This window comes from Colossoma macropomum, unplaced genomic scaffold (assembly GCF_904425465.1).
Source record: "Colossoma macropomum unplaced genomic scaffold, Colossoma_macropomum, whole genome shotgun sequence".
In the NCBI taxonomy this organism is placed as follows: domain Eukaryota; kingdom Metazoa; phylum Chordata; class Actinopteri; order Characiformes; family Serrasalmidae; genus Colossoma; species Colossoma macropomum.
This window is the reverse complement of record NW_023494809.1, coordinates 23,986,057-24,007,391: the sequence shown is the minus strand read 5'-3', so window position 1 is coordinate 24,007,391 and position 21,335 is coordinate 23,986,057. Positions and strand designations below refer to the sequence as shown.

Genomic DNA, 21,335 nt, shown 5'->3' with positions numbered 1-21,335 from the left:
GGGGCCTGCATGGGCCAGGATACAGAGAAGGATGGCTTTATGTTAAAAATGCAACGATCATTCAAGGGTCCATATTCTACATTTTTCTTGTATTTTATTTTTTCCCTGGCATCTACTTATGACGCGTGCTCTTGGTAGAGCAGCACAGTCATAATTCATAATAACTTCAATGAAAGCACATGTACAAAATAGCGCTGCACCACAATAAAAATTTCTGTCTGGAACCAAAACCGAAACCGAAAGAACTTTATTTACGCTTTTGATTAAATGTCATAAGCATTAGATTAAATCTGCTTTCAACAGGATAAATCTGAGCTGGGAATAAATAAACATTTTACATAAAATAAACTTGCTAGAACCATTACAGTGTTTAGGCTATAGTATGTGCCTATGAAATCCAGCATCCTGGACAACAGAGAACAACGGTTCAAAAACAGTTAGTTTAAAAACTGTGCCTACAAATGCTGCTGTCATGCTAGCAGAGGTTTCCTTTCTGCTTCTGCTGTATTCTGCATGTTGAGCAGGATGTCATGTTTTCAAGTTGTACCACACCTTAAGCGGAGGCGTTCTTGGGCGCTGTACCTCTCTTGATACAGCATTAACATAGATTACAGTGTCCCTCGTAGAAACCATGAAAGTTTTCCACACGGTTGCCTTTTTCCCCCCCTACTGTTGATCAGCTGCGCTGACTGGCACAATGACAGCAACTCATTTTCATTACCATTCAAATTATTTATCGAGAGTTAAACTTTGACCTACTTAGTTGTAGACCTACAAAAGTTTACCGTAGACTTTTTTTCGGCCAAACGTTTTTTACATTTTTCTCATTTGGATGAGAACCAAAAATGCCACCTTTGAACATTTTCAGCTTAAATGTTTTGGACAAACTTTTAGTGCATTCCTAGTCCGCAAGTATAGCAACAGCAGCATATGTCTGCTTAGCTGACTCACAATATTTATGTCATAAAATTGCCACAATGTCCGTCCAAAACAACAGAACGCTAAAGTTGTGACGTCATTCTGTGGTTGCAGTCATTCTCATACTAGAGAATCCAGGTCTAAGCTGGTTCTCTTTATGAGAAAAATGAATGGCGTTTTTCGAAAATTGTTGCTCATGGATAAATAAAAATTTTCCAAACCCAGTATTACAATATAACCCAATTTTTTGCCATACAGACATTTTCCTCTCATGTCACTGGATCCTCTAAGTTATGAGGTCATTAAGGAGCTGAAATACAAGTGCTGCTACATGAAATAACAATAGCCATAGACAGGCAAACAAATGCCAGTTAGCTTTGTCAAATGTGGTAGTTAAGCTGCTTAGGCAGTAGCAGCCTACAGTCTCATGTAGAAAAAGATATATGGACATATATTTTTGTATATATGAAATACAATTTATTTATACACAATAAAATTGTCAAATACATTGCAATTCTTGCCAAAATACATTTCAAGCACTAAAATGTTTATTTTACTAAAATATATTTTAAAATACATCAGTTTTAAAATGCATGGGGAAATATTACACCCAGAAAAAAAGAAATGTATGTAAATCAAATGTATCAAATACATTTAAAAATTTTAAATACTGTCTAATGCACTTTACTGTTTGGATACCTTTTGAGATGAATTTGTATTCCAGTATCTTAATTTTAAATAGCAGCTAATGAACCTTTAATATGGCAAAAGCAAGTGCTGTAAATACTGATACACTGTGAAAATGCAGTCAGATGATTTGATATCCTGTTTATTTGAAATACATTTATACATACATCTTACTGTATAGGTACAGTGGTTTATGCAAATTACAATGCAATACACAGAAGTCAGTATCATTTATTTATACATGTAGACTCTGCTGAAACCACATACCATTGAAAAAATATAATAACAAATACAAATAAAGGCATTTTAAAAATATATTTAACAAATGCATTTTTTGGCAATTTTCATACATTACAAAATTACATTTGATAAATTTGGGGTATTTTTTTTTCCACACATTGGGTTTGAGAACCTGGTGTTATATAACTGCTAAAGTTTAACAGTAGACCTAATTTCATGTGACATTTCAATGCAAAGGAGAGCTGTCTTATTTGTAGTGTGCATGTAACGTTATTTATGTGTTAGTGTTTTGACTCCTTAAAAAACCTGTAATTCAGAGGATCACTTGAAGGAAATGTACACATGAAAAACATACCAATTTTTGGAAAACAGCATTCATTTAAACAGCAACTACACAATGACGTATGCCTTCAGAGATCTGTAACAAATTGAATGCAGATCACATGTTAGACGTGAATACTGGCCAATTCACCACTGACCGATTCAGATCGTGCACCCCTGTATGTATATGTGTGGGGTGATGTTAAACCAGGTGTGTCAAGCTGCAGCCAAGGAACACAATGACCTATAAAAATTCCTGCGGGACGAAAAGTAGCCTACCTCCAACCTGAGCGCTGTGCCGAACCATGCCTCTGGGTCTAAGCAGCCGTCAGCTCCTGAAATTACTCTCATTTGTTTTCCAAGAGGAAACATTCCCCTCAAAGCAGCGGCCACAGGAGAGGGTCAAGAGTGATAATTGACCTTGACGTGAAAAATGATCCTTGTCTCAGTCCAAAATGAAATTATTATGTCTGTCAAAAGGCAGAACATCTCAAATCTCCTATTTTTCAGGGAGGCTGTTGGGGCCACCTGCTCAGTCAGCCGTCCACTCTTTTGGAGGAAAACAGTGAGTCTGCAAATGTCCACGTTACACTGAAAAACACTCCACTCCAGGTCCAGCACAGTGTAGTGATTTCTGAACAAATACATGACACCTATTATTCCTATTAAGGGAAGAGTTTGGCAAAAAAAAAAAAAAGCATATCTACACAGGTTTCCCCCTTAAACCAAATGTATTCAATCAGCCAAGACAATTTGGTGTATGAAGTTTGGTTCCAACAAGTGATGGAAGATTATATCCCACCAATTAGCACTGTGCAAACTGCATGCATAAATCATCACATACTTACTTCAAATCATGTTGAATTAAGTACTTTCAAATTTAGTACAAAAAATATGTATAAATTAATCAATATAATATACAATATACAGCTAACCAGACACTTTATTAGGTAAACCTACCTTGTATCTTCACTCACTGCCCATTTTATCAGCACCGTGGAGCACTTTGTAGTTCTACAATTACAGACTGTGGTCCATCTGTTTCTCTGCATACTTTGTTAGCCCTCTTTTAACCTGTTCTTCAGTGGTCAGGACCCCCACAGGACCATCAGAGTGCAGGTATTATTTGGGTGGTGGGTCATTCTCAGCACAGCAATGCCACTCACGTGAGTGGTGTGTTAGTGTGTGTTGTGCTGGTACAAGTGTATCAGACACAGCAGTGCTGCTGGAGTTTTTAAACACTGTGTCCACTCACTGTCCACTCTATTAGACAATCCTACCTTGTTGGTCCACCTTGCCAGAGATGATAGCTCATCTGTTGCTGCACAGTTTGTGTTGGTCATCCTCTAGTCTTTCATCAGTGGTCTTAGAACGCTGCACACAAGACGCTGTTGGCTGGATATTTTAAGTTGGCGGACCATTCTCAGTCCAGCTGTGACACGCCACCACCATGTCAGTGTCAAAACACCACCAAATCATACCTGCTCTGTGGTGGTCCTGACTTTTGAAGAACAGGGTGAAAGGGGGCTAACAAAGCATGCAGAGAAACAGATGGACTACAGCCTGTAATTGTAGAACTACAAAGTGCACCTATATAGTAAGTGGAGCTGATAAAATGGACAATGAGAGTAGATATAAGGAGGTGCACATTAGTGGCCAGTCAGGGCATATTTACAGTCTACTATACTAAACATAACGTGTGCCCTCAGCATGCACTATGAGTGCAAATCAAAATACTGTGAAATAGCAGCTAAAGGGAGATAAACAGAGATAAACAGAAACTGAATACTTGGTGAAGGATATGTATTCGGAGAATGTGTGTAAATTATCTACTATTCTATCATCACATCTTCATCAGCATAATGTTGATTTTGCATTAGAGACCTGAACATTTAGCCAGATCTTCTTGAGTGTGTGCGTGTGACGTTAATACTTCAAAATCCATGACGTGGACTGAAAAATCCGACCCAACGCATCTAAATTGTTATTTCAGGCTTTACAGGGTGACTCACAGCAGTGCATGCACACCATATTTTACCTTGTTTTTCCATCTGACTCAATAATGCTACTTCTTTTAATTTTAACAAAACAACAACACCACACTATTCCCTAAATTAAGGAGTAGGCATGTGGCGATATAAAAATGAATATCATAATCACTCATTCTTTAGTGGTTTTATCATGATATTGTATTAAGAAAAAAAAAACAACAACACAAAAACCCTTTTGCATACAGTTATATTCAAAAGTCTGGAAACTTCTGAATGGTCAAATAACTTGCTGAGTTAATAAGTTACCACATCCTCTACAGAGAACACACTTCTGCACATTTTAATACACAATTACTGTATATTTACTGAATAACATATTGGGGACAATTAATCCATAAAATGTGGCATGCGCAAACGTTATGGCACTTCAGCAAATTCAGCAAATGAATAGAAATTGTGCGTGAAAACTGTGCCATTTTTAAGTGTGTTCTCTTCTCACAAAACACAATTCATATTTGTGTTTAATGTAGGAAAATATAAAACCTAAAATTTGTCCAAACCTTTGCATATGACTGTACATGTAGTGTTTTAAATAGCAGTGATGCATTGGTTGGTACACGTTTTGGAGATTTGTCTTTGAAAAAAAGACAATATTTCTTGGAACACTTTTTTATTGACAGTGTTAATGGCTTCAGGTCTTTGGTTTTTCTTCGCTTGAAGAAAGAATAGCACTTTATCTTCAGTCTTTATTGTGAGCTGTGAAGGTGCCCAGCCCAATAACACTAAAACAGCTGTACAAACAGTAAACAAAGCATGATATCAATGTGACAGCCCAGTGGGAGCCTGTGCAACAAGAGCTACTCTGATGCTCACATTCAGTATTATTACCAAATATCAGCATATCAACTAGGGGCTTGACCAGGTGTGTTTGAACAGAGAAATCTCCAAACTGTGCTGGAATCCGCCCACTGGGACGAGAGTGAGGCTCCTCTACTGCACTATTTCAGCACTTTCAACTGTCAGTGTAAGGCTAGTGTTATGTGAAAGGAAAATGAAATGGCTACTACCGCGAAGCACATCTTAATATCTCAATGCACTCCAAAAAAGTGCATAAACATGAATGTATCAATGTGACAAGCAGAGTCTGTTACTGTGACACTGTGAAATCCGGCTTGTGTCAGGGGTTTTGGGTCTTACTTTTGTGTGACGGGGTAAGAAGGCTCCAAAGACAGCCGAGAGCGAAAGCGAGAGAGCCAGAGAGAGTGAGAGAAAGAGAGAGTTGCCAAAGGGATAATCCCCTGCAGAAGCATCAGAGGGCTGCTCGGCTGACAGAACCTGTCTCAGCATCGTAGCTTTTTAATGAGTGGGCTGTGTAATCTCAGATTAAGCTGCCACTTTTTCTGCTTGTGTGGGAAATCTTAAAAAGACCCTCACGTCACATTCTTTACAATCATTTCAACACTTAAAAGTGCCATCTTGATCTCCAGATCAAAGACCATGCCACTGAACCATATAGCCGCAAAAATGGTCAAGATTAAGATACAAACCCAGATTTTTTAGTAGCTAATTGGTGGATTTATTTCTATATGGCCATTATTTGAGGGAGATGGAGGAAGAGGCTGAGGTAAGCGTGGTAATATAACCTCTTACGCAGTTCAGACTGTAATCTATGTCTGATATCTTCAGGTATGTATAACATTATTTCTTTACACTGATGTCCCAAAATACGGAATAACGCTTGAATTATATTACCCCATATGAAAAATGCCATTTCATGTCTGAGGGGGGCAGCAGTGTGCTAGCTGTTTGCTGAAATATACAGGCCACCCCCTGCTCCACAGCAGAGCACAAACCCTCTTCACTAATTTTGGCAAATTCAGTGGAGAAAAGAAAAACACTGAAATAATGTTAATGTCAAGGTTAATAACAAGGACGGTTACCTCAGGGCTCCATGTGAATTCTCTTCTTGGAAAAAGAAAAGAAACGGGCCGAGGAGCAGGCCGACTGAGCTGCCGTTCTCAAAGAACAGCATTTGGAGCTGTGAGACACGAGAGATGGGACTGAATGACTGGGGAGAGCAGAGCCTGTCTACAGAAAGCTAATTAGAAAGATTCCTGCACAGAGATGATATATTTGCATATTTTTGCTCTTTCACCGTGAGGGAAAAGGGCAAACACGCAGAGAGGGAGGCCGAAAAAAGTGAAACCAACTAAAAGAGGGAAAGAGAGAGGGACAGAAATTTATAGCTATAGCTTTTAAACAGCATTCGGAATCACTTGTCATATCAATAATTGTTATTCGATAATAATTTATACAATGTATATGGAAATATTAAAACTTGTAATTAATTCGCATTTTAAACCACTTTGGAAACAATAAGAAGTTATGACATAGTAAAAAATAGACAATGTCATTAAATAATTTATTGTAATTATCGTTTTATAGGCTAAGATGATTCTTGTCATAGAATTATTATGAATAGCTAACTGATCAGTGAGATTTGGGCATGGTTTTTCAAATATAAGGCTTTTGGGAGATTCATTTTATTATAATCACCATATTAAAAACTTTTTTTATGCATGTGCAGTAGTGTGCAAAAGTCACGGACCACCCGTCATTTTTATACTTCCAGTCAAAACAGCTATTAAGTATGACCTATTCATTTTTCAGTGTGGGGGGAAAAAAGAAATCATATTTAACAGACAATTACACAGAAGCCTCAACAACTAAATATTAAGTTTTCAGTATTTACTTGCGTTCTTTTCACAAGACTTGCTTTCAGTTTTTCAAAGAAATCCACAGGGATTTTTTTCCACACCTTTCAAAGTTCAGTCTTAGAAGTTGGTTGCATGTTCTGCTACATTAAATGATGTTGAGGTCTGGACTCAGGGGTGGCCAGTCCATTGTTCTGAGAACACCAGCAGCTTCTTTGTCTAAGCTTCTTGACAGCTACACGTCCTTTCAGACCCACAGCGCTGAGTTGTCTTCTCACAGTGGAAGGATGGACAGAAACACCTGTGGATGTTTTCAGATCTGAAGCAGCTTGATTTTCTCCTCTCTCTCAAAGATGAAAGCTTTAAGTGCTGTTTATCTGACCATAACAGTTTTGGGGGGCTACCAGGTGGTGGGAGCCACTGAAAAATCTTCTGAAAAATAATAACTTATGTTTAATGGCTATTTTGACTGGAAATTCAGCAAATGAAGGGTCTCTAAAGGGTGGGTCTCTCTACATACATATGAACGAGAATGTGATAGAGGCTACAGAGAAACTGCTAGAGAAATATATGATCTACATACATAGATACAGCGAGAGAGAGAGAGAGAAAGAGAAACAGGGAGAGATGGATAGAGAGAGAGGCTAGGCTGCTTCTGGGTCCAGCTTTAGGGAATGAGATGATTAGCAATTAACAAGCGAAGCGCTGACCCTAGCAACCTGGCAACACCATAGCAACCGTTGGCTCGGTCTTTATTTACGATCCGCATTGCTGCTTAGAGCTTATTGGTGGAGAAATCAAAACAAGCCGTATGTGGGATTGGTGGGAGTTTGTAGAGCTAACAAAGCTAACAAAGTTAAATTGGACTGAACCCGCGCACCCGCAGTCGTCTCCTACTGCTACTGAATGAGTTTCACCTTCCTCTGGACTACGCTGAGCCTCCCACTCACAACGGACAGCACAGCCCTCAATAAGGTGTGACAGCATCAAGGCTGGACCTGTTGTGGTTGTTTAGCTGTAGGGAACTTGACTCTTAACTGCTTATTTGGCTCAGCAACGCATCGCATTTGATTGACAGGCAAACCCTGCAAACGCTTCTGCTGCAGTAATGAGAAAGTTACTCAGGAAGGGGATTCGTCCTACACAGCACCAATGCAAATGTGAGCAGATTAGCCATACCACCATGCAATTACTCCAGCGGCATGAACACACTTCACCACACAGCTCATTGGGGGGAAACTGGCATGGAAATAATGGTCATCAAACTGTCAGTTAGCGTTTCTCTCCTTCGCCCCTTATCGCACTTATTCCATCCCCTCGAGAACCTAAACACTTCTGAGTTGAATTCACAAATAGAACAAGGCACGGCTGCACAATTCATTGCGTATGAATCAAAAGCAGGGCTCTGACCTCCACAATTAGCAAAAGGCTGAATTAATTCATTTCATTTATCATCATGCCCGATGCATCATAATTAGGATTTATTAGTAACGTCACAGACTGGCCAGGTTTAAAAATGCATGCTCGTAATCACAGACATTGTCACAGGCATGAACTTCAAAACTATGTAGTTTTGATTTGAAGTTAAAACATTAACCCATTCATGCTCAACAATTAAACTGCATAGGATTGGTCTAAAGTGATTACATTTTCCAGAAATACACCAGAAGACATCCGGCTGTTGAATTAATGATGAAATCACATACGTTTAATCTATGCTTTATCAACTGAAGTGTAGTAATAGTAGTATTAGTATACAAGTTTAAGTGAAAAGCTACATGCTAAGTAGATTTGTACTTTATTGGTCCTACAAGGAAAATCTGTTATTTTGCTGCTCAGCTCCGCTCAGTCTAAGAGCGCCACAGTATTGCTGGCAGAGCGGTGCTGCCTTGGGCAGTGGTGGGGGGGTGGGGGGTTAAGTGGTTCAGCACTGACTCACCTCTCCTATGACGTCGCTACCAGCCATGCCATATATACACAAAAATGTATCTTGACAAAGTATTAGGTTCTCAAAATCAAAACATTGGAACGACAAACTGACAAACACATTTTGGTCGCACATCGATGTTAGTAATAAGTCACCAATGAACCAACTTTTTAAAACAGTCCATTGATGTTATAACTAGATCTCCAACAAGCAAAACTGTTCAATGCATTTTGATGTCTGCTGACGTGATCAAATGTGTCGCCAGCACTGTTTAAAATGGATTTTGGAAGTACATTAACATTCACAATCTGTCTACTATAGTTAATGTCTAACTAATTTTTTATTTTTGAATTTTCTTCCAAAGTTAGATGTACCCAAATCCACTTACTAGTTACAACACCCCCAATCACACGATACCACCCGCGCTAGGAGGGCTAACGCTAGCACAGGCTTCCTCCGAGACCTGTGAAGCGAGGCACTGCATCTTTTCAGACTGCTGCTAACGCAACATCATTGCAGAGTTTGTGAATTGGGATCTGGAATGAACCTCTAAAGGCAGTTACACACACAACACAAATAAACGACATGAAAATGCAGCGTTTTCTGACACGATTTTTTTCAAATCAAAACTAAATATATTGGATCCAATGCCTGCAAGAGTAAATATCAGTGTTTATAGGCTTTAAAAATACCCACTTGACAAAACACATGGAGTAAATGAAATACAAATTTTCAGTGTTTATATATCTGACATAAACACAATACTGGTAAGCAGTCTGCTTACAGTCTGCTTCAGAACTTTCCCAGCTTGTGCTTTTCTTTGATACACATTGTGGATTCAAGTCTGCAACTCCTGAGCTTGCTGTAAAGCTTAGAAATCATTTTGGTAGACCCACCTGAATCACAGGCACCACAGAATAATTATATAAAACTGTTCCTATGTGGCTCGACTCTGATATTTGCTTTAATTTGTAGATTGAAATTGTAGAAATGATTTGTTTTCTTTCAAGCTTTGGGAGTCTTGACATTTGTCTTTAGCAGCCCACATTTTAGAGAAAAGTGAGGCTTTTAAAGGCAGCGATATAGAGTTTTATAAGAGAGCAAAAGCGCTATAAAGAAGGCTACAGGATACAGGAATGTTAAGCTTATACAAGATTTGTACAAAGACAAGCTCAGATGTTTCAACCTCTTCTTTTGTCATTAGGCAAAATCTTTGTTCTTTAGACAGAAATGTATTTTCCTGTATGTGCAGTTATTCTGAGCTGGTCTTTTAAGTCAATGTAAAGTGATGGCATGGTTTATATCTCACATTAATGTCGGTGTACCATTGACATCCAAGGTAAACTGCCTGTTTGCAGGCCAGTGGCATTTACGTCTAGTATGAATGATTCTGAAAGGGTTTTCAAAGGCTGGTCTTACTCTGAGTCAGTGCTAGTTAAATAATTGCTCACCAGCCTTTCAAAATGCGCTTACTGGGCCAACAGATCTGTGGACGATGACGTATCTCTCTGCTTACACTCAATGATGCAACACCTCAAGGGCACAAGCACCTATATCTGCGCACTACAGGTTACAGCCTCACCTTCAATGCTATCTTGCCACTGAGAGTTCATGATAAGATGAGCGGGCTTAAAGCTGAGCAGTCTGTTTGCCTCTGGACTTTAGACGTTTTAACCAAGAGGAACCGGCACCACTGACTGTGCGAAAAATTATGCTTTTGCTGATCATAAAATAGCACTACAGTGATGACTCAGTATACAGAAGTGAGGTGGTGCACTGCAAACAAATAGAACTTCAATGAAAAGCAGAGAAATTGTAGTAAGCTCTAAAAGACGAAAGGCACAAAAGGATTCTTTGGGAAAAATATCCATCCATTGAAACGTTCTTCAGGGAACTGAAAGTGGTTCTTCTGTGGCAGCACTCCAAGAAAGACTTTAAAGCACAATTAGTGTTTGCTGAATTTAACATACTGGAAAAAAGTCAACCATAAAATATGGCATGTGAAAAGGTTATGGGACGTTTTATATTTTGTTTCCACAGTTGTTAACAAGAAGTAGAACCTAGTAACCACCAATTAGCATGACTGCATTTGCATAATTCTAACTAGTTAATTAACCGTTAGCAACATTAGTTGTGCTGACTGAACTGATCCCTAAATACTGTAAAATTATGTGGACTGGGTCTTGATCGTGTACTGATTAAGCAATAAAATACTGAACCTGCACTAAAATTCACAGTCTGCAGGTTCTGTGCACTAAAACAATGTAGGAAGCTGTGCTAAGGACGAGTACCTGCAGTGAATAATCTCAGCTCAAAATAATCATAATAATCATTTCTGGCGAAGAAAAGCGCAATGAGAATGCATTTCATTTCTGCAGAATGGGCGCAGTGGGAGCAGTTGTGGATTGCCTTCAGGTGGCCAAATTGAGAGAACTGTGTAGAGCGGATTTCTCTGCAGTGGTAGATGAAGCTTGTTGAACAGAGCCAGTGAAGCAGCCCTGGAGCCGTGCACTCACTCACTCACCACTGCTGCAGGGTTCAGCTAATGACGCTACCCCGACAGCCACTCACCCTGCACACTGCAGGGGGTGTTTACTCTCACACACCCCAAACACTCCATTTCTGAGACGTATTTGATTGAATTAAACTTCTATGTGTGAGTTTGTATCATGTGCAAATAAAAGAATAATATTATGCCAACACTGTATATTAGTAACATTGAGAAACAGCTTTCCACCATGGCAGTTTTTATTTTTATTCTATGCTGTACTTTTTATTGACCCAGCCAGCTAGTGTACTCTAACCCTGTGTGCACACCGCCAGCGACAAAAGCGCCAAGGCAGCCATAAGTCATTCATTTTGAATGAGAGCCAGCGACACTCAGCAGAGGCATGACCACAAGCAACGCGAAGAAGTTCAGCACTGCTCAACTTTATCAGAAATCATGTTCTCACGTCCTGTGGAAAACACCACACTGACCTTGGTTCCAGCTGAACATTTGTTCAGTTGCGGCAATGTGACAATGTAGGGAAAGCAGCTTGCAGTGGAGTGTGATTTACTGTGCTATATGAGGGCGGTTTCGATCTAAGAACTCAAAATAAGAAAATAAAAAAAAAGAGGTGTGGTGGAAGGAAGTGTCTTCCGATTTTGTAATGATTACCATGACAAACTTCAGAAAAGTGATAGCATAGAGTCTTGGTGAACTGAGCTTACATCACACATACATACATACATATATACACACACACACACACACACACAAAAAGATTCAAAAAGATCCAAAAGATTCAAAGTGCCATATTTTTACAACTGTGAGGCGCCTAGTAACCAATCACATACCTGTTGAAAAGGGGGTCATAGAGTTTCTGACCGTCAGTATGGCAGTGAACCTCCAACAGCTCAGAGCATTCATCGTTGGTACCAACAGTTCCAAGAAAAAGGTCACCAGTATCACCAGATCCCACGTCGTGTGACCTTTTTTGTGGGGGTACGTTAAGGATTCTGTTTATGTGCCACTTCCAACAACGTTGGATGATCTCCGAAATCGCAATGAAAGAGCATGGGATGGGACTATCAGGTTGATGTTGTGGTTCATATTGAGCACTTGTAAAATTACATAAACTTTATGCTGACTTTAACCATTTACAATTTACTGCATTGTTCTGTAATGATTTACAAGTGAAATAAATCATTTTGAAATTGGATGAATCTTTTTCAATCACCCTGTACGTACACACACACAGACACATATACATATATATACTGATCAGGCATAACATTATGACATTATCCTTGTTTCTACGCTCATTGTCCATTTTATCAGCTCCACTTACTATATAGGTGCACTTTGTAGTTCTTCAATTACAGACTGTAGTCCATCTGTTTCTCTGCGTACTTTGTTAGCCCCCTTTTACCGTGTTCTTCAGTGGTCAGGACCCCCACGGACCCTCACAGAGCAGGTACTACTTGGGTGGTGGATCATCACTGCAGTAACACTGATGTGGTGGTGGTGTGTTAGTGTGTGTTGTGCTGGTATGAGTGGATCAGACACAGCAGTGCTGCTGGAGTTTTTAAACACCTCAGTGTCACTGCTGGACTGAGAATAGTCCTTACTCCTAATTACTGCAGCGCTGAGAATGATCCACCACCCAAATAGTACCTGCTCTGTGAGGGTCCATGAGGGTCCTGACCACTGAAGAACAGGGTAAAAGGGGGCTAACAAAGTATGCAGAGAAACAGATGGACTACAGTCTGTTTCATTATGTTGATAATGGTAAAATAGTGGTAAATTCTGGGTATTATTTTGACTTAAAACAAACAATCTGAATTACTGAATGTAACTTTCCAACATGAATGAGTGACTTTATTGTGAGGGAGCTTTTAGAAGCATGTTATCCTGGTTAAGTCCTAAAATTTGTTCAAATGGTCAAATAACTTTTTATTCATATGACTTTTGTTTACATATTTTGATTCAATGTCAAATATGTGAGTGTGAATGCTGAGAACTAAAATTCAAAAATGTATCATTTTGTGCTTCGGTGAACCGAACTACAAATATAAATGCACCCTCAGGCTATTTGACTGATCTGTCACTTGCCAGTACTGCCTTGTACTAGTCACTAGTTACATGCTGAAACATCTCTGAAAGATTCAGCGTTTGCCTCTGCTCTGCCACTGGATACTGCAGCTGTCGTTACAGTTAAAGGCCAGAGAGAAAGTGGTGGGTGTTTCAAGACAACAAAGCTAAGCAAAAGTTAAGCAAAAAGCAACTTTCCAAGTGTTTTCCAAGTGAAACAATTTCCATGAGTGCAAAAACATGAGAGTAAGTCACTCATGTTCTGTACCATATGTTGTCGCTTTCCAGCACAAGCCTCTCCCGGGATTACAACTGCAATCACAGGCCCTTGATGCTTACAACCAAAGCTGGAACATGTTGTCTGCGTTCTTGATAAAAAAGGCTGAAACTCCTCAGCCAGACCGTTTAACATAATAGCATTACAACTACAGTAATGAACTGAACTGAATGTGTAATTATAACAGTCATTTCAATGTTTGTAAAGAAAGTGCAAGATACATACGAAGTGTTTTTTCTATATATATTCTCTATATCTCTGTGTATACACCACTGTGCATAAACCATTAATCATGGCAATATGCGTGATTCTGCTTATAAAAAAAGACATAACAATGGAATTAACGTAAACAAACAGCTATTGCACAGTTTTGTTCAAATCCACCTCCAGCACTTCCGACTGAACATAATGAAAGATTGTATAGCCAAACCAGTTATTGGTTGACAAAGAGTACTGGGCTTCCTAAAGGAGAGGTTTGGAAATTATTTAACAAAAACATTGACATGCATAAAATTACTACTAATTCTGTTGTAATCTCGTTTGTATTCCTTCTAATATTAGTGTTTTTTTGAGCAAATAAATGCTTATTACCCAAATGAATAGCTTTTTAAGTATAATTTTCTTAGGTGTCAAACTATTTTACAATATTGTCATTGAGTTAAGAAAACCTCTTAACAGCATTTTTTATTGTTTATTTTTATATACCACTGCAAATTATGAGCTCCTCTATGGCCCAGGATTTCTTGGAATAAAATGTTCTTACATTAACTTTAACTGAAAGGTTGTTCTCCCTTCTATAAAAGTTACCTTTTCAAAAGTTTATGAGAGTGATGATATGTATATAACATCACTTTTCAGTTTCATTCATTCCCAGTGAAAATGGTACAGACACAAACAAAAACAGGCATTGACATTTTCACGACACATGATACGTATCACAATGTTGTGACACAAACATACAATACCTAGTAGGGCCCCATTTAAAAACTACCAGTAGGGCTCCTGAGTGGCATAACCGTCTAAGCGCTGACCCTATCATCAGGATCCCTGTAATGCTACAGACATCCGTGGCTGGGAGTCCAAGAGAGAACAACTGGCCTCACTCTTGGGTGGTGGGTCGGACAGATCCCCTGTCCCCTCCCATCACACACCGCAACGCTAGCCAGCGCACACATCTGTTAGCTGATATAACAGAACTAGCAGTTGGCGCTTTCCTCAGAATGCAGTCAGCTGTCCAATGACACTGTGTTAGCGGCAGTTCGAAAAGATGTGGTGGCTTCTTCATCTCACAGAAAGCCTGCGCAGGCTTTCGCCCTCCTAGCGCTGGTGGTATCGTGTGATTAGAGGAGTTCTGACTAGTGGGTGGCACTGGATATGTCTAAATTGGGCAGAAAATTGGGGAAAATGTTTTAAAAACTACCAGTACAATGATTATTATTCAATATTTAACATTTTGTATTGAACATATTTTGTAGAGAAATAATTCTTTGCCCTGCTTAATGACACATGCAGCTGTTTAGTGTTAAGTACTAACAATATCCATGATATTCTCAGAAAAGCACACTATCACAAGAATAAAATTCATTACAATAATGATGCTGTCATATTACCCACCTAAAAATCTTTATTGTTAACCCAAACCACGAGAGCCAGGCCAGTCCACCACCGAGCAAGAGCATGCTGCCATCAGACAAGTCAGTGAACCTGAAACCGGATTAAACGCTCCGGCCTGTTTCCGAACAGCATGGAGTCTTCTAACAAATCACTCTCTGTTACAGGGTCCGTTTCTAGGAACAGGCCAACACGACTGGCTGAGGTACTGGGGTATGGAATGAAGGGTGGGTGGGGGTCCCTGCACTGCGGGCAGATGTCAGCGGCACGGCATGAGCCTGGCCTGATGGCACATCACATCAGCGTCTCTGAGCAATTCCATTTCGGCCTTCCATCCACCTGAAGAGCCCAAATTGCATCCGGCAGGTAGTCCCCAGACTATCCTGTTTGACGTGCTGCAACAAATGCGCAATTTTTCCACTAGAAGCCACCTGCTTACCACTCCCACACTGGGCATGCTCTGCGTGAGCAGAGATGGGTGGGGGGTGGTTGGGTGCTGAGCATGTGTGGGTATGAGTATGCATGTGTGTGAGGGGGGCAGGTGGTTAGGCATATGAAGCACGCTCTGGCACCCACAGGTTCTTACCCAAGAGAAAACAAAGACTGATGCATGACAAGCCCTACAAATGACATGGAACACTTGCTGAGACAAAGCTGGCCCCCTTGCTGAGACGTCTGATGTGTCTATCCTTATTTGACACATGAGTCAGCAACTGGATTTCCCTGCATTCCTCTACATTACCAAAACTATTTTCTCCCTCCTGCACTGCCCATTACAACAGCATGCTACCATTTCAAATTAAACCACAGGGTTGGTTAAGTTTCCATGGTAATCTTGGGCTACTATATTTAGAGCAGAACTGTTGGATGTATGAAGGAAAATGCTGAAGCAAGGTTTCAGATGCCAAAGAAAGCACAACTGTACGCATGTGGTACGGAAGCAGGCTGGACGGATCCTGTTACAGTAAAAACCACGTTCACCACCCTAAACCCCTATGCATTTCCTGATTCAAACCAAGCTTATAGAGTCACGTACATAGCGCCAACACAGGAAAACTTCCAGTTTCCACTCTGTTTGCCAATAATCTCAGGCAATGCCAAAAGCAGGGGCATTCAGGGGGCCATGTACCAAAATTTAAGGTGCTCTTCTGTTTTTTTGGCCTTTCCTATAACCCCTGTTGCGTCTTCCTTGTTTTCTTTTTTATTTAAGCTTTGTTAATAAACTGAATATACTACCATTATACTAGGTAATCTAGGTGAACTAGAAAAACATCACTAATAAACAATTACTGTCTTAGCAAGTAGCATAACATGTTAATCCAGGGGATTAAGACTGACATTAAAACCTAAAATTAGAGCTCCAACACATACAGTTAGGAACTTGTACCTCTGACTATTGCAGAGATATCAACATGGCAGGAAACAACTTGCTTTGACAAGAAAGGACCATTTGACTCACGTGGAAAAAGGCCCTCCATAAACCCGTTTTGTATGACGTGATTCTCTCGTTCTCTTTAAATACATTGCTATATGGGCTACTAGTGACTGGCTGGAGTTTAGCTTGATAAACTGAAGTTTGTTTCCCATCACACTAACAAAAACAGGTGCACGGAGAAGAGTGGTGTCTTAAAAATGGGTAAAAGTTACTCTGGTTATTCAAATGGCATCCCCCCTTTTTTGAATTTGTAATGATCATGTTCATCAAATTTTATAGAATATTCATTACAGCCCAACTCAGTATCAATCAAAGTGACAGAGCAAGGCTGTGCAACATGGTTACTAAACAACTCATGTGACATGCTTTGCAATATACAAACTGATGAATCTATAATGCAACATGGTTTAGCCAAAATGAGATTAAGTCCAAAATAACCTCCACTACAATAAAATACTATCACTATCAGTATTGCAAAGGCTAATATCATGATAACGGTTAACCAATCAGACATTGTGCAGCCCTGTGAGAGTTGTCAGGGCTTCCAGAAGGCTGGAAGGCAGCTATCTTGGGCACTGATAAGGCCTCACCTGCAAGCTTCACTAGACTGCAGATGTGGATCAGTAATCAGGCAATGAGCCAAAGGGGCAGGCAGACACAGCCTGGTCTACAGCCACCCTGCTCTAATACTGACTTGCAGCCTCAACTCAATTTTATGGAAAAAGAGAGAACCTGCTAAAAATAGTACTGCCAGATTTCAAAGTGCCTGAGACGAACATAGAGATCTAAACGGTAACATGTGACTTTCTTTTGAAAGTGCAGCCATGTTCCACCTTGAAAAAAAGAGAATCAATACAGAAAAGGCCTTAGACCACAAAAAAAATAAAAATAGGAAGATGTGGTCATATCCGGCAGTCGGGTGGGGAGGACACACCCTGTTCTGCGCCAGCGTTTCCTTCACCGTCACCAAACGAAAAAAAAAGAAAAAACTAAACGCCAGTCTAGTACCAACAGCAGAGCAAATAGAAATCAGTCTTCATTTCATGGTCCCGAGACGGCCTGAAATATTCATTAAGCTGAATGGCAGCAGCTGGACAGCACGAATGTAGCTGTGGCGGGAAATGTTCTGGTCGTTTTGGTGTGTCAGTGAGGAAACGCTCTCCGTCGAATGCAAAATGAGCAAGATGGGGTTTATTTTTGGAGCTGTGCCACTCAGACACATGCACACTAACACCTGCCTACACTTCTACAATCCGATGAGAACTGCACACCTGTGGCTGGGAAATTGCACAATGAGGACTCATATTCCACATGTGGAGCAAAGAGTTTTGTTAAGTTGAAACTTTCACATTCGCAGCCCACTTTATAAGGTACACCTAACTGGTATTAACTCCTTAAATAATCTTTTTTTCGGTTTATTAAATGTGCTTTTTTCATATCTAAAAAAGTTGGTACCATTAAAAAAGGTAGATGTTATTAAGCATTATCAAAATGTATCACGGGCCAGTAGTCACCAACTCTCCTCTTGGAGATCTACTTTCCAGAGTTTAGTTCCCATGTGTATAATAAGCTGTACCCCAGAAAAACTCGCAAAAAACTCCTTGTGCAAGTTAGTGGAACGTTTTAAGCACTTACATGTTCAGATTTGTCACAAATAGCCTGGCCAGTACCAGCCTGGACCGCATGTTTTAATTGGACTAAGCTCAGGTCAACAAAGACCTCAGTTGGACTACAACAATCAAACCACACTGTTTGCACAATCATAGCTCAGTTAGACTATCACTTTCAGCTAATATCGAACCATCTGTGTGCACCAAAACGTAGTTGTTGTTCATTTTATCAGGTCTACTTACCATATATGTGCATGTTGCAGTTCTGCAATTAATTTCTTTCCATAATTTGTTAGCCCCATTACTCCTTTCATCAAGGGTCACAACGCCCACAGGACCACCACAGAGGAGGTATTATTTGGGCGGATGATCATTCTGAATAACACTGATACGGTAGTGATGTTAATAAGTGTTAAGTGAATAAGTGAATAAGCTTTCAAACACTGTGACCACTTACTGCCCACTTTATTAGACACACAACTTTTGCTGCACCTTGAAGATGTAAAATTAAAGAAGACCGCTCATCTGGTGCTACACAGTTGGTGTTAGTTATCCTCTAGTCTTTCATCAATGATCAGTTTCTGGCCATAAGATGCTATTGGCTTTATATTTTTGGTTGGTGGACTATTCTCAGTCCAGCTATCAAAAAAATCCAGTAACACTGCTGTGTATGATGCACTTTTATTACCATGTCACTACCCTGTCAGTGTCACTGCAGTGCTGAGCATGATTCACCACTCAAATAATACTCTGCAATAGTCATGTGGCGGTCTCGACCATTGATGTATAGGCTACCAAACAGACCTTTCAATTTGTGCATCGTTCTGGAGATGGCATCATGCCCATATGAGGAGTTGGATTCTCTATAACAAAACTGAACGTGATTTTTGAAAATCACTGCGATCGTCCTATGTACATATGTCCACTGAATGTTAAACAAGCCTCTGAACTACAAAGGAGCCATTAAGAAGCCAAAATATGATTTTGCCACATGTGAGCGAACACTGCCATACAATAACCTGACATTATGAGACTGATAACCTCACCGAATTACCCTAAATAAACGAGCAGGTTTTGTGGTAGTAATGTTGCTTTGGCAGGAGCAGAGTACATTTGGAGTAACTAGTGTTATTACATAACAGTGTTAATGTTTAGTAGTCGACTTCCTTTATGTGAAAAAAGTAGTCGACTTCCTTTATGTGAAAAAAGTAGCTAGAGTGCACCTGACCACACTCAGTGTGACAGCTGCACAAACACGCTGAAATAAATCATATACAACTGGCTTTGATAATAAATCTGCATGAATTCCAAGATTCTTTACCACACCGACAAAGCTGACACTGATAAAGAGATAGAAAGAGAGAGCGTAAGAGAGAGAGAGCGCTTCACTGCTGTGTGCAGTGAGAAAAGGTCAAAGTCAAACTTTCTTACCTGCAACTCTCGAACTCTTTACTGTCCTTGTCTTCTTTCCTGTCCGCTGCTGAATCGCCAGCAGACTGGTGTTTCTGGACTATCCTCATGCCTCCTGCTTTGACTGTTCCAACACAATAATGAGATAATGCAACAGATAAGAGCTGAGCAGGCAATGATTTCTAAATTATCTCTAGTAATATCTAATAAGCAATCTAAATCACACTAGAGTCCAAAATATCATATTATATCTATTACACCAACAACTTTTAAGCTATAAACATGTTTTTGATTTCCACCAAGGAAGCCCGTGCCCTACTTATGAGCCCACATATTCAGTATATCATCAGTTGTGCATTTCACACAGGACAGGCTGACAGGTTGGCAGTGCAGGTTTATGAGTAAAAAACTGCAGCACCTTGTTCGAATCTGCCCGTTCCACCTTAAAACGGTGCAGCAGTTACATTGGGCGCCTAAGGCTGGCCTGGGCGCCAGAATGCAACTGCTGCACCATTTAAGGTGGAACGGGAAAATGCGAATACAGCCTCGAAGCACCAGCTAAATCTTATTCTGCAGGCACAATCTGATTACTGACTTACTGACTCATCGCATGAACTCGAAGACAAAAAACTAGCTGACCTAATGCTGTGAAAACAAATGAAAACAAATGAAAACAAATGGCTACGTTAACGTTAGCTAGCCAGCTCCTTCGAGCCTTTGGGCTATTTCACAAAGCAGAATCTCTCATTAAGTCTGACTTCAGCCAAAAGCGAGTATGACCCGGTACGAATGTTCCTTAGCTCGTCTTCTTCTGGAAACGCTTAGGTTTTATGGTTAACTGAGGAATCCTGTCTTCTGCCATCTTAACTGCAACTTACAGGAGAAAAACAACAACAGCAGCATTGTGTTAATACCTGCAGGGGGGTGTCCAGCTCGAGTTTCGTGTTTCTCTTTCGGCGGCGATGACATGGCTAACGTATCGCGTCTCTAACGAAAAGGCCAAAGAGCTGCGCGCTGCAGAAGATAAACACTTGTTTTCGCGAAGAAAAAATCAGGCAGACTTCAACCGAGTTCGTCAACGTGGCTTTTTCCTGCCCATTGTTTGGCATCGGTACGTCATGACGTCCGCACGCGGCTCCGACAAATAGGAGCGGACCGAGAGCCGTGACGTCCCTCCGCTTCAGTATGGAAAGTCGCACAGACCAAGAACTGGAGTTCGGAAACGGCTCCCGGTCTGCGGTGGGCAGGTCAGCGGCTCACTGGCTCACTGGCTCACTGTGGGCTGCAGTGATTTCAGTGAGTTTGAGTCACTTTATTAAACAGCGGCTCACTGCAGCCCAGACACTGCACAGTACACAGTACACAGTACAACAGACGGTTCTACAGGGGCTCTTCATTAAAGGCAATGGTTCTATTAGAACCATGGGTTCTACACACTTAAACAGACGGTTCTACAAGGATTCTTTAGTAAAGGAAGGGGTTCTATTTAGAACCATGAGTTCTACACACTTAAACAGACGGTTCTACAAGGATTCTTTAGTAGAGGAAGGGGTTCTATTTAGAACCATGAGTTCTACACACTTAAATAGATGGTTCTAAAAGGGTTCTTTAGTAAAGG

General features: G+C 40.3%; 1 protein-coding gene and 1 long non-coding RNA gene across 2 annotated transcripts in view; both read right to left on the bottom strand.

The window, feature by feature from the left end:
- LOC118798494 (death-associated protein) overlaps positions 1 to 20,846 on the bottom strand; it is a 30,774-nt gene extending 9,928 nt beyond the window's left edge. The window contains exons 1-2 of the mRNA XM_036557872.1: positions 20,632 to 20,846; positions 19,739 to 19,841 (exon numbers count right to left, since the gene is read on the bottom strand). Of these exons, the coding sequence (XP_036413765.1) occupies positions 19,739 to 19,841; positions 20,632 to 20,686 (158 nt within the window). The 5' untranslated portion in view covers positions 20,687 to 20,846. The remainder of the gene's footprint in view (positions 1 to 19,738; positions 19,842 to 20,631) is intronic.
- On the bottom strand, positions 14,321 to 19,731 carry LOC118798496. The gene is made up of 2 exons (XR_005006067.1): positions 15,266 to 19,731; positions 14,321 to 15,029 (listed from the first exon to the last, which is right to left on the bottom strand). It is a non-coding gene; the product is annotated as an uncharacterized LOC118798496 (long non-coding RNA).
- Positions 20,847 to 21,335: the final 489 nt, after the last annotated feature.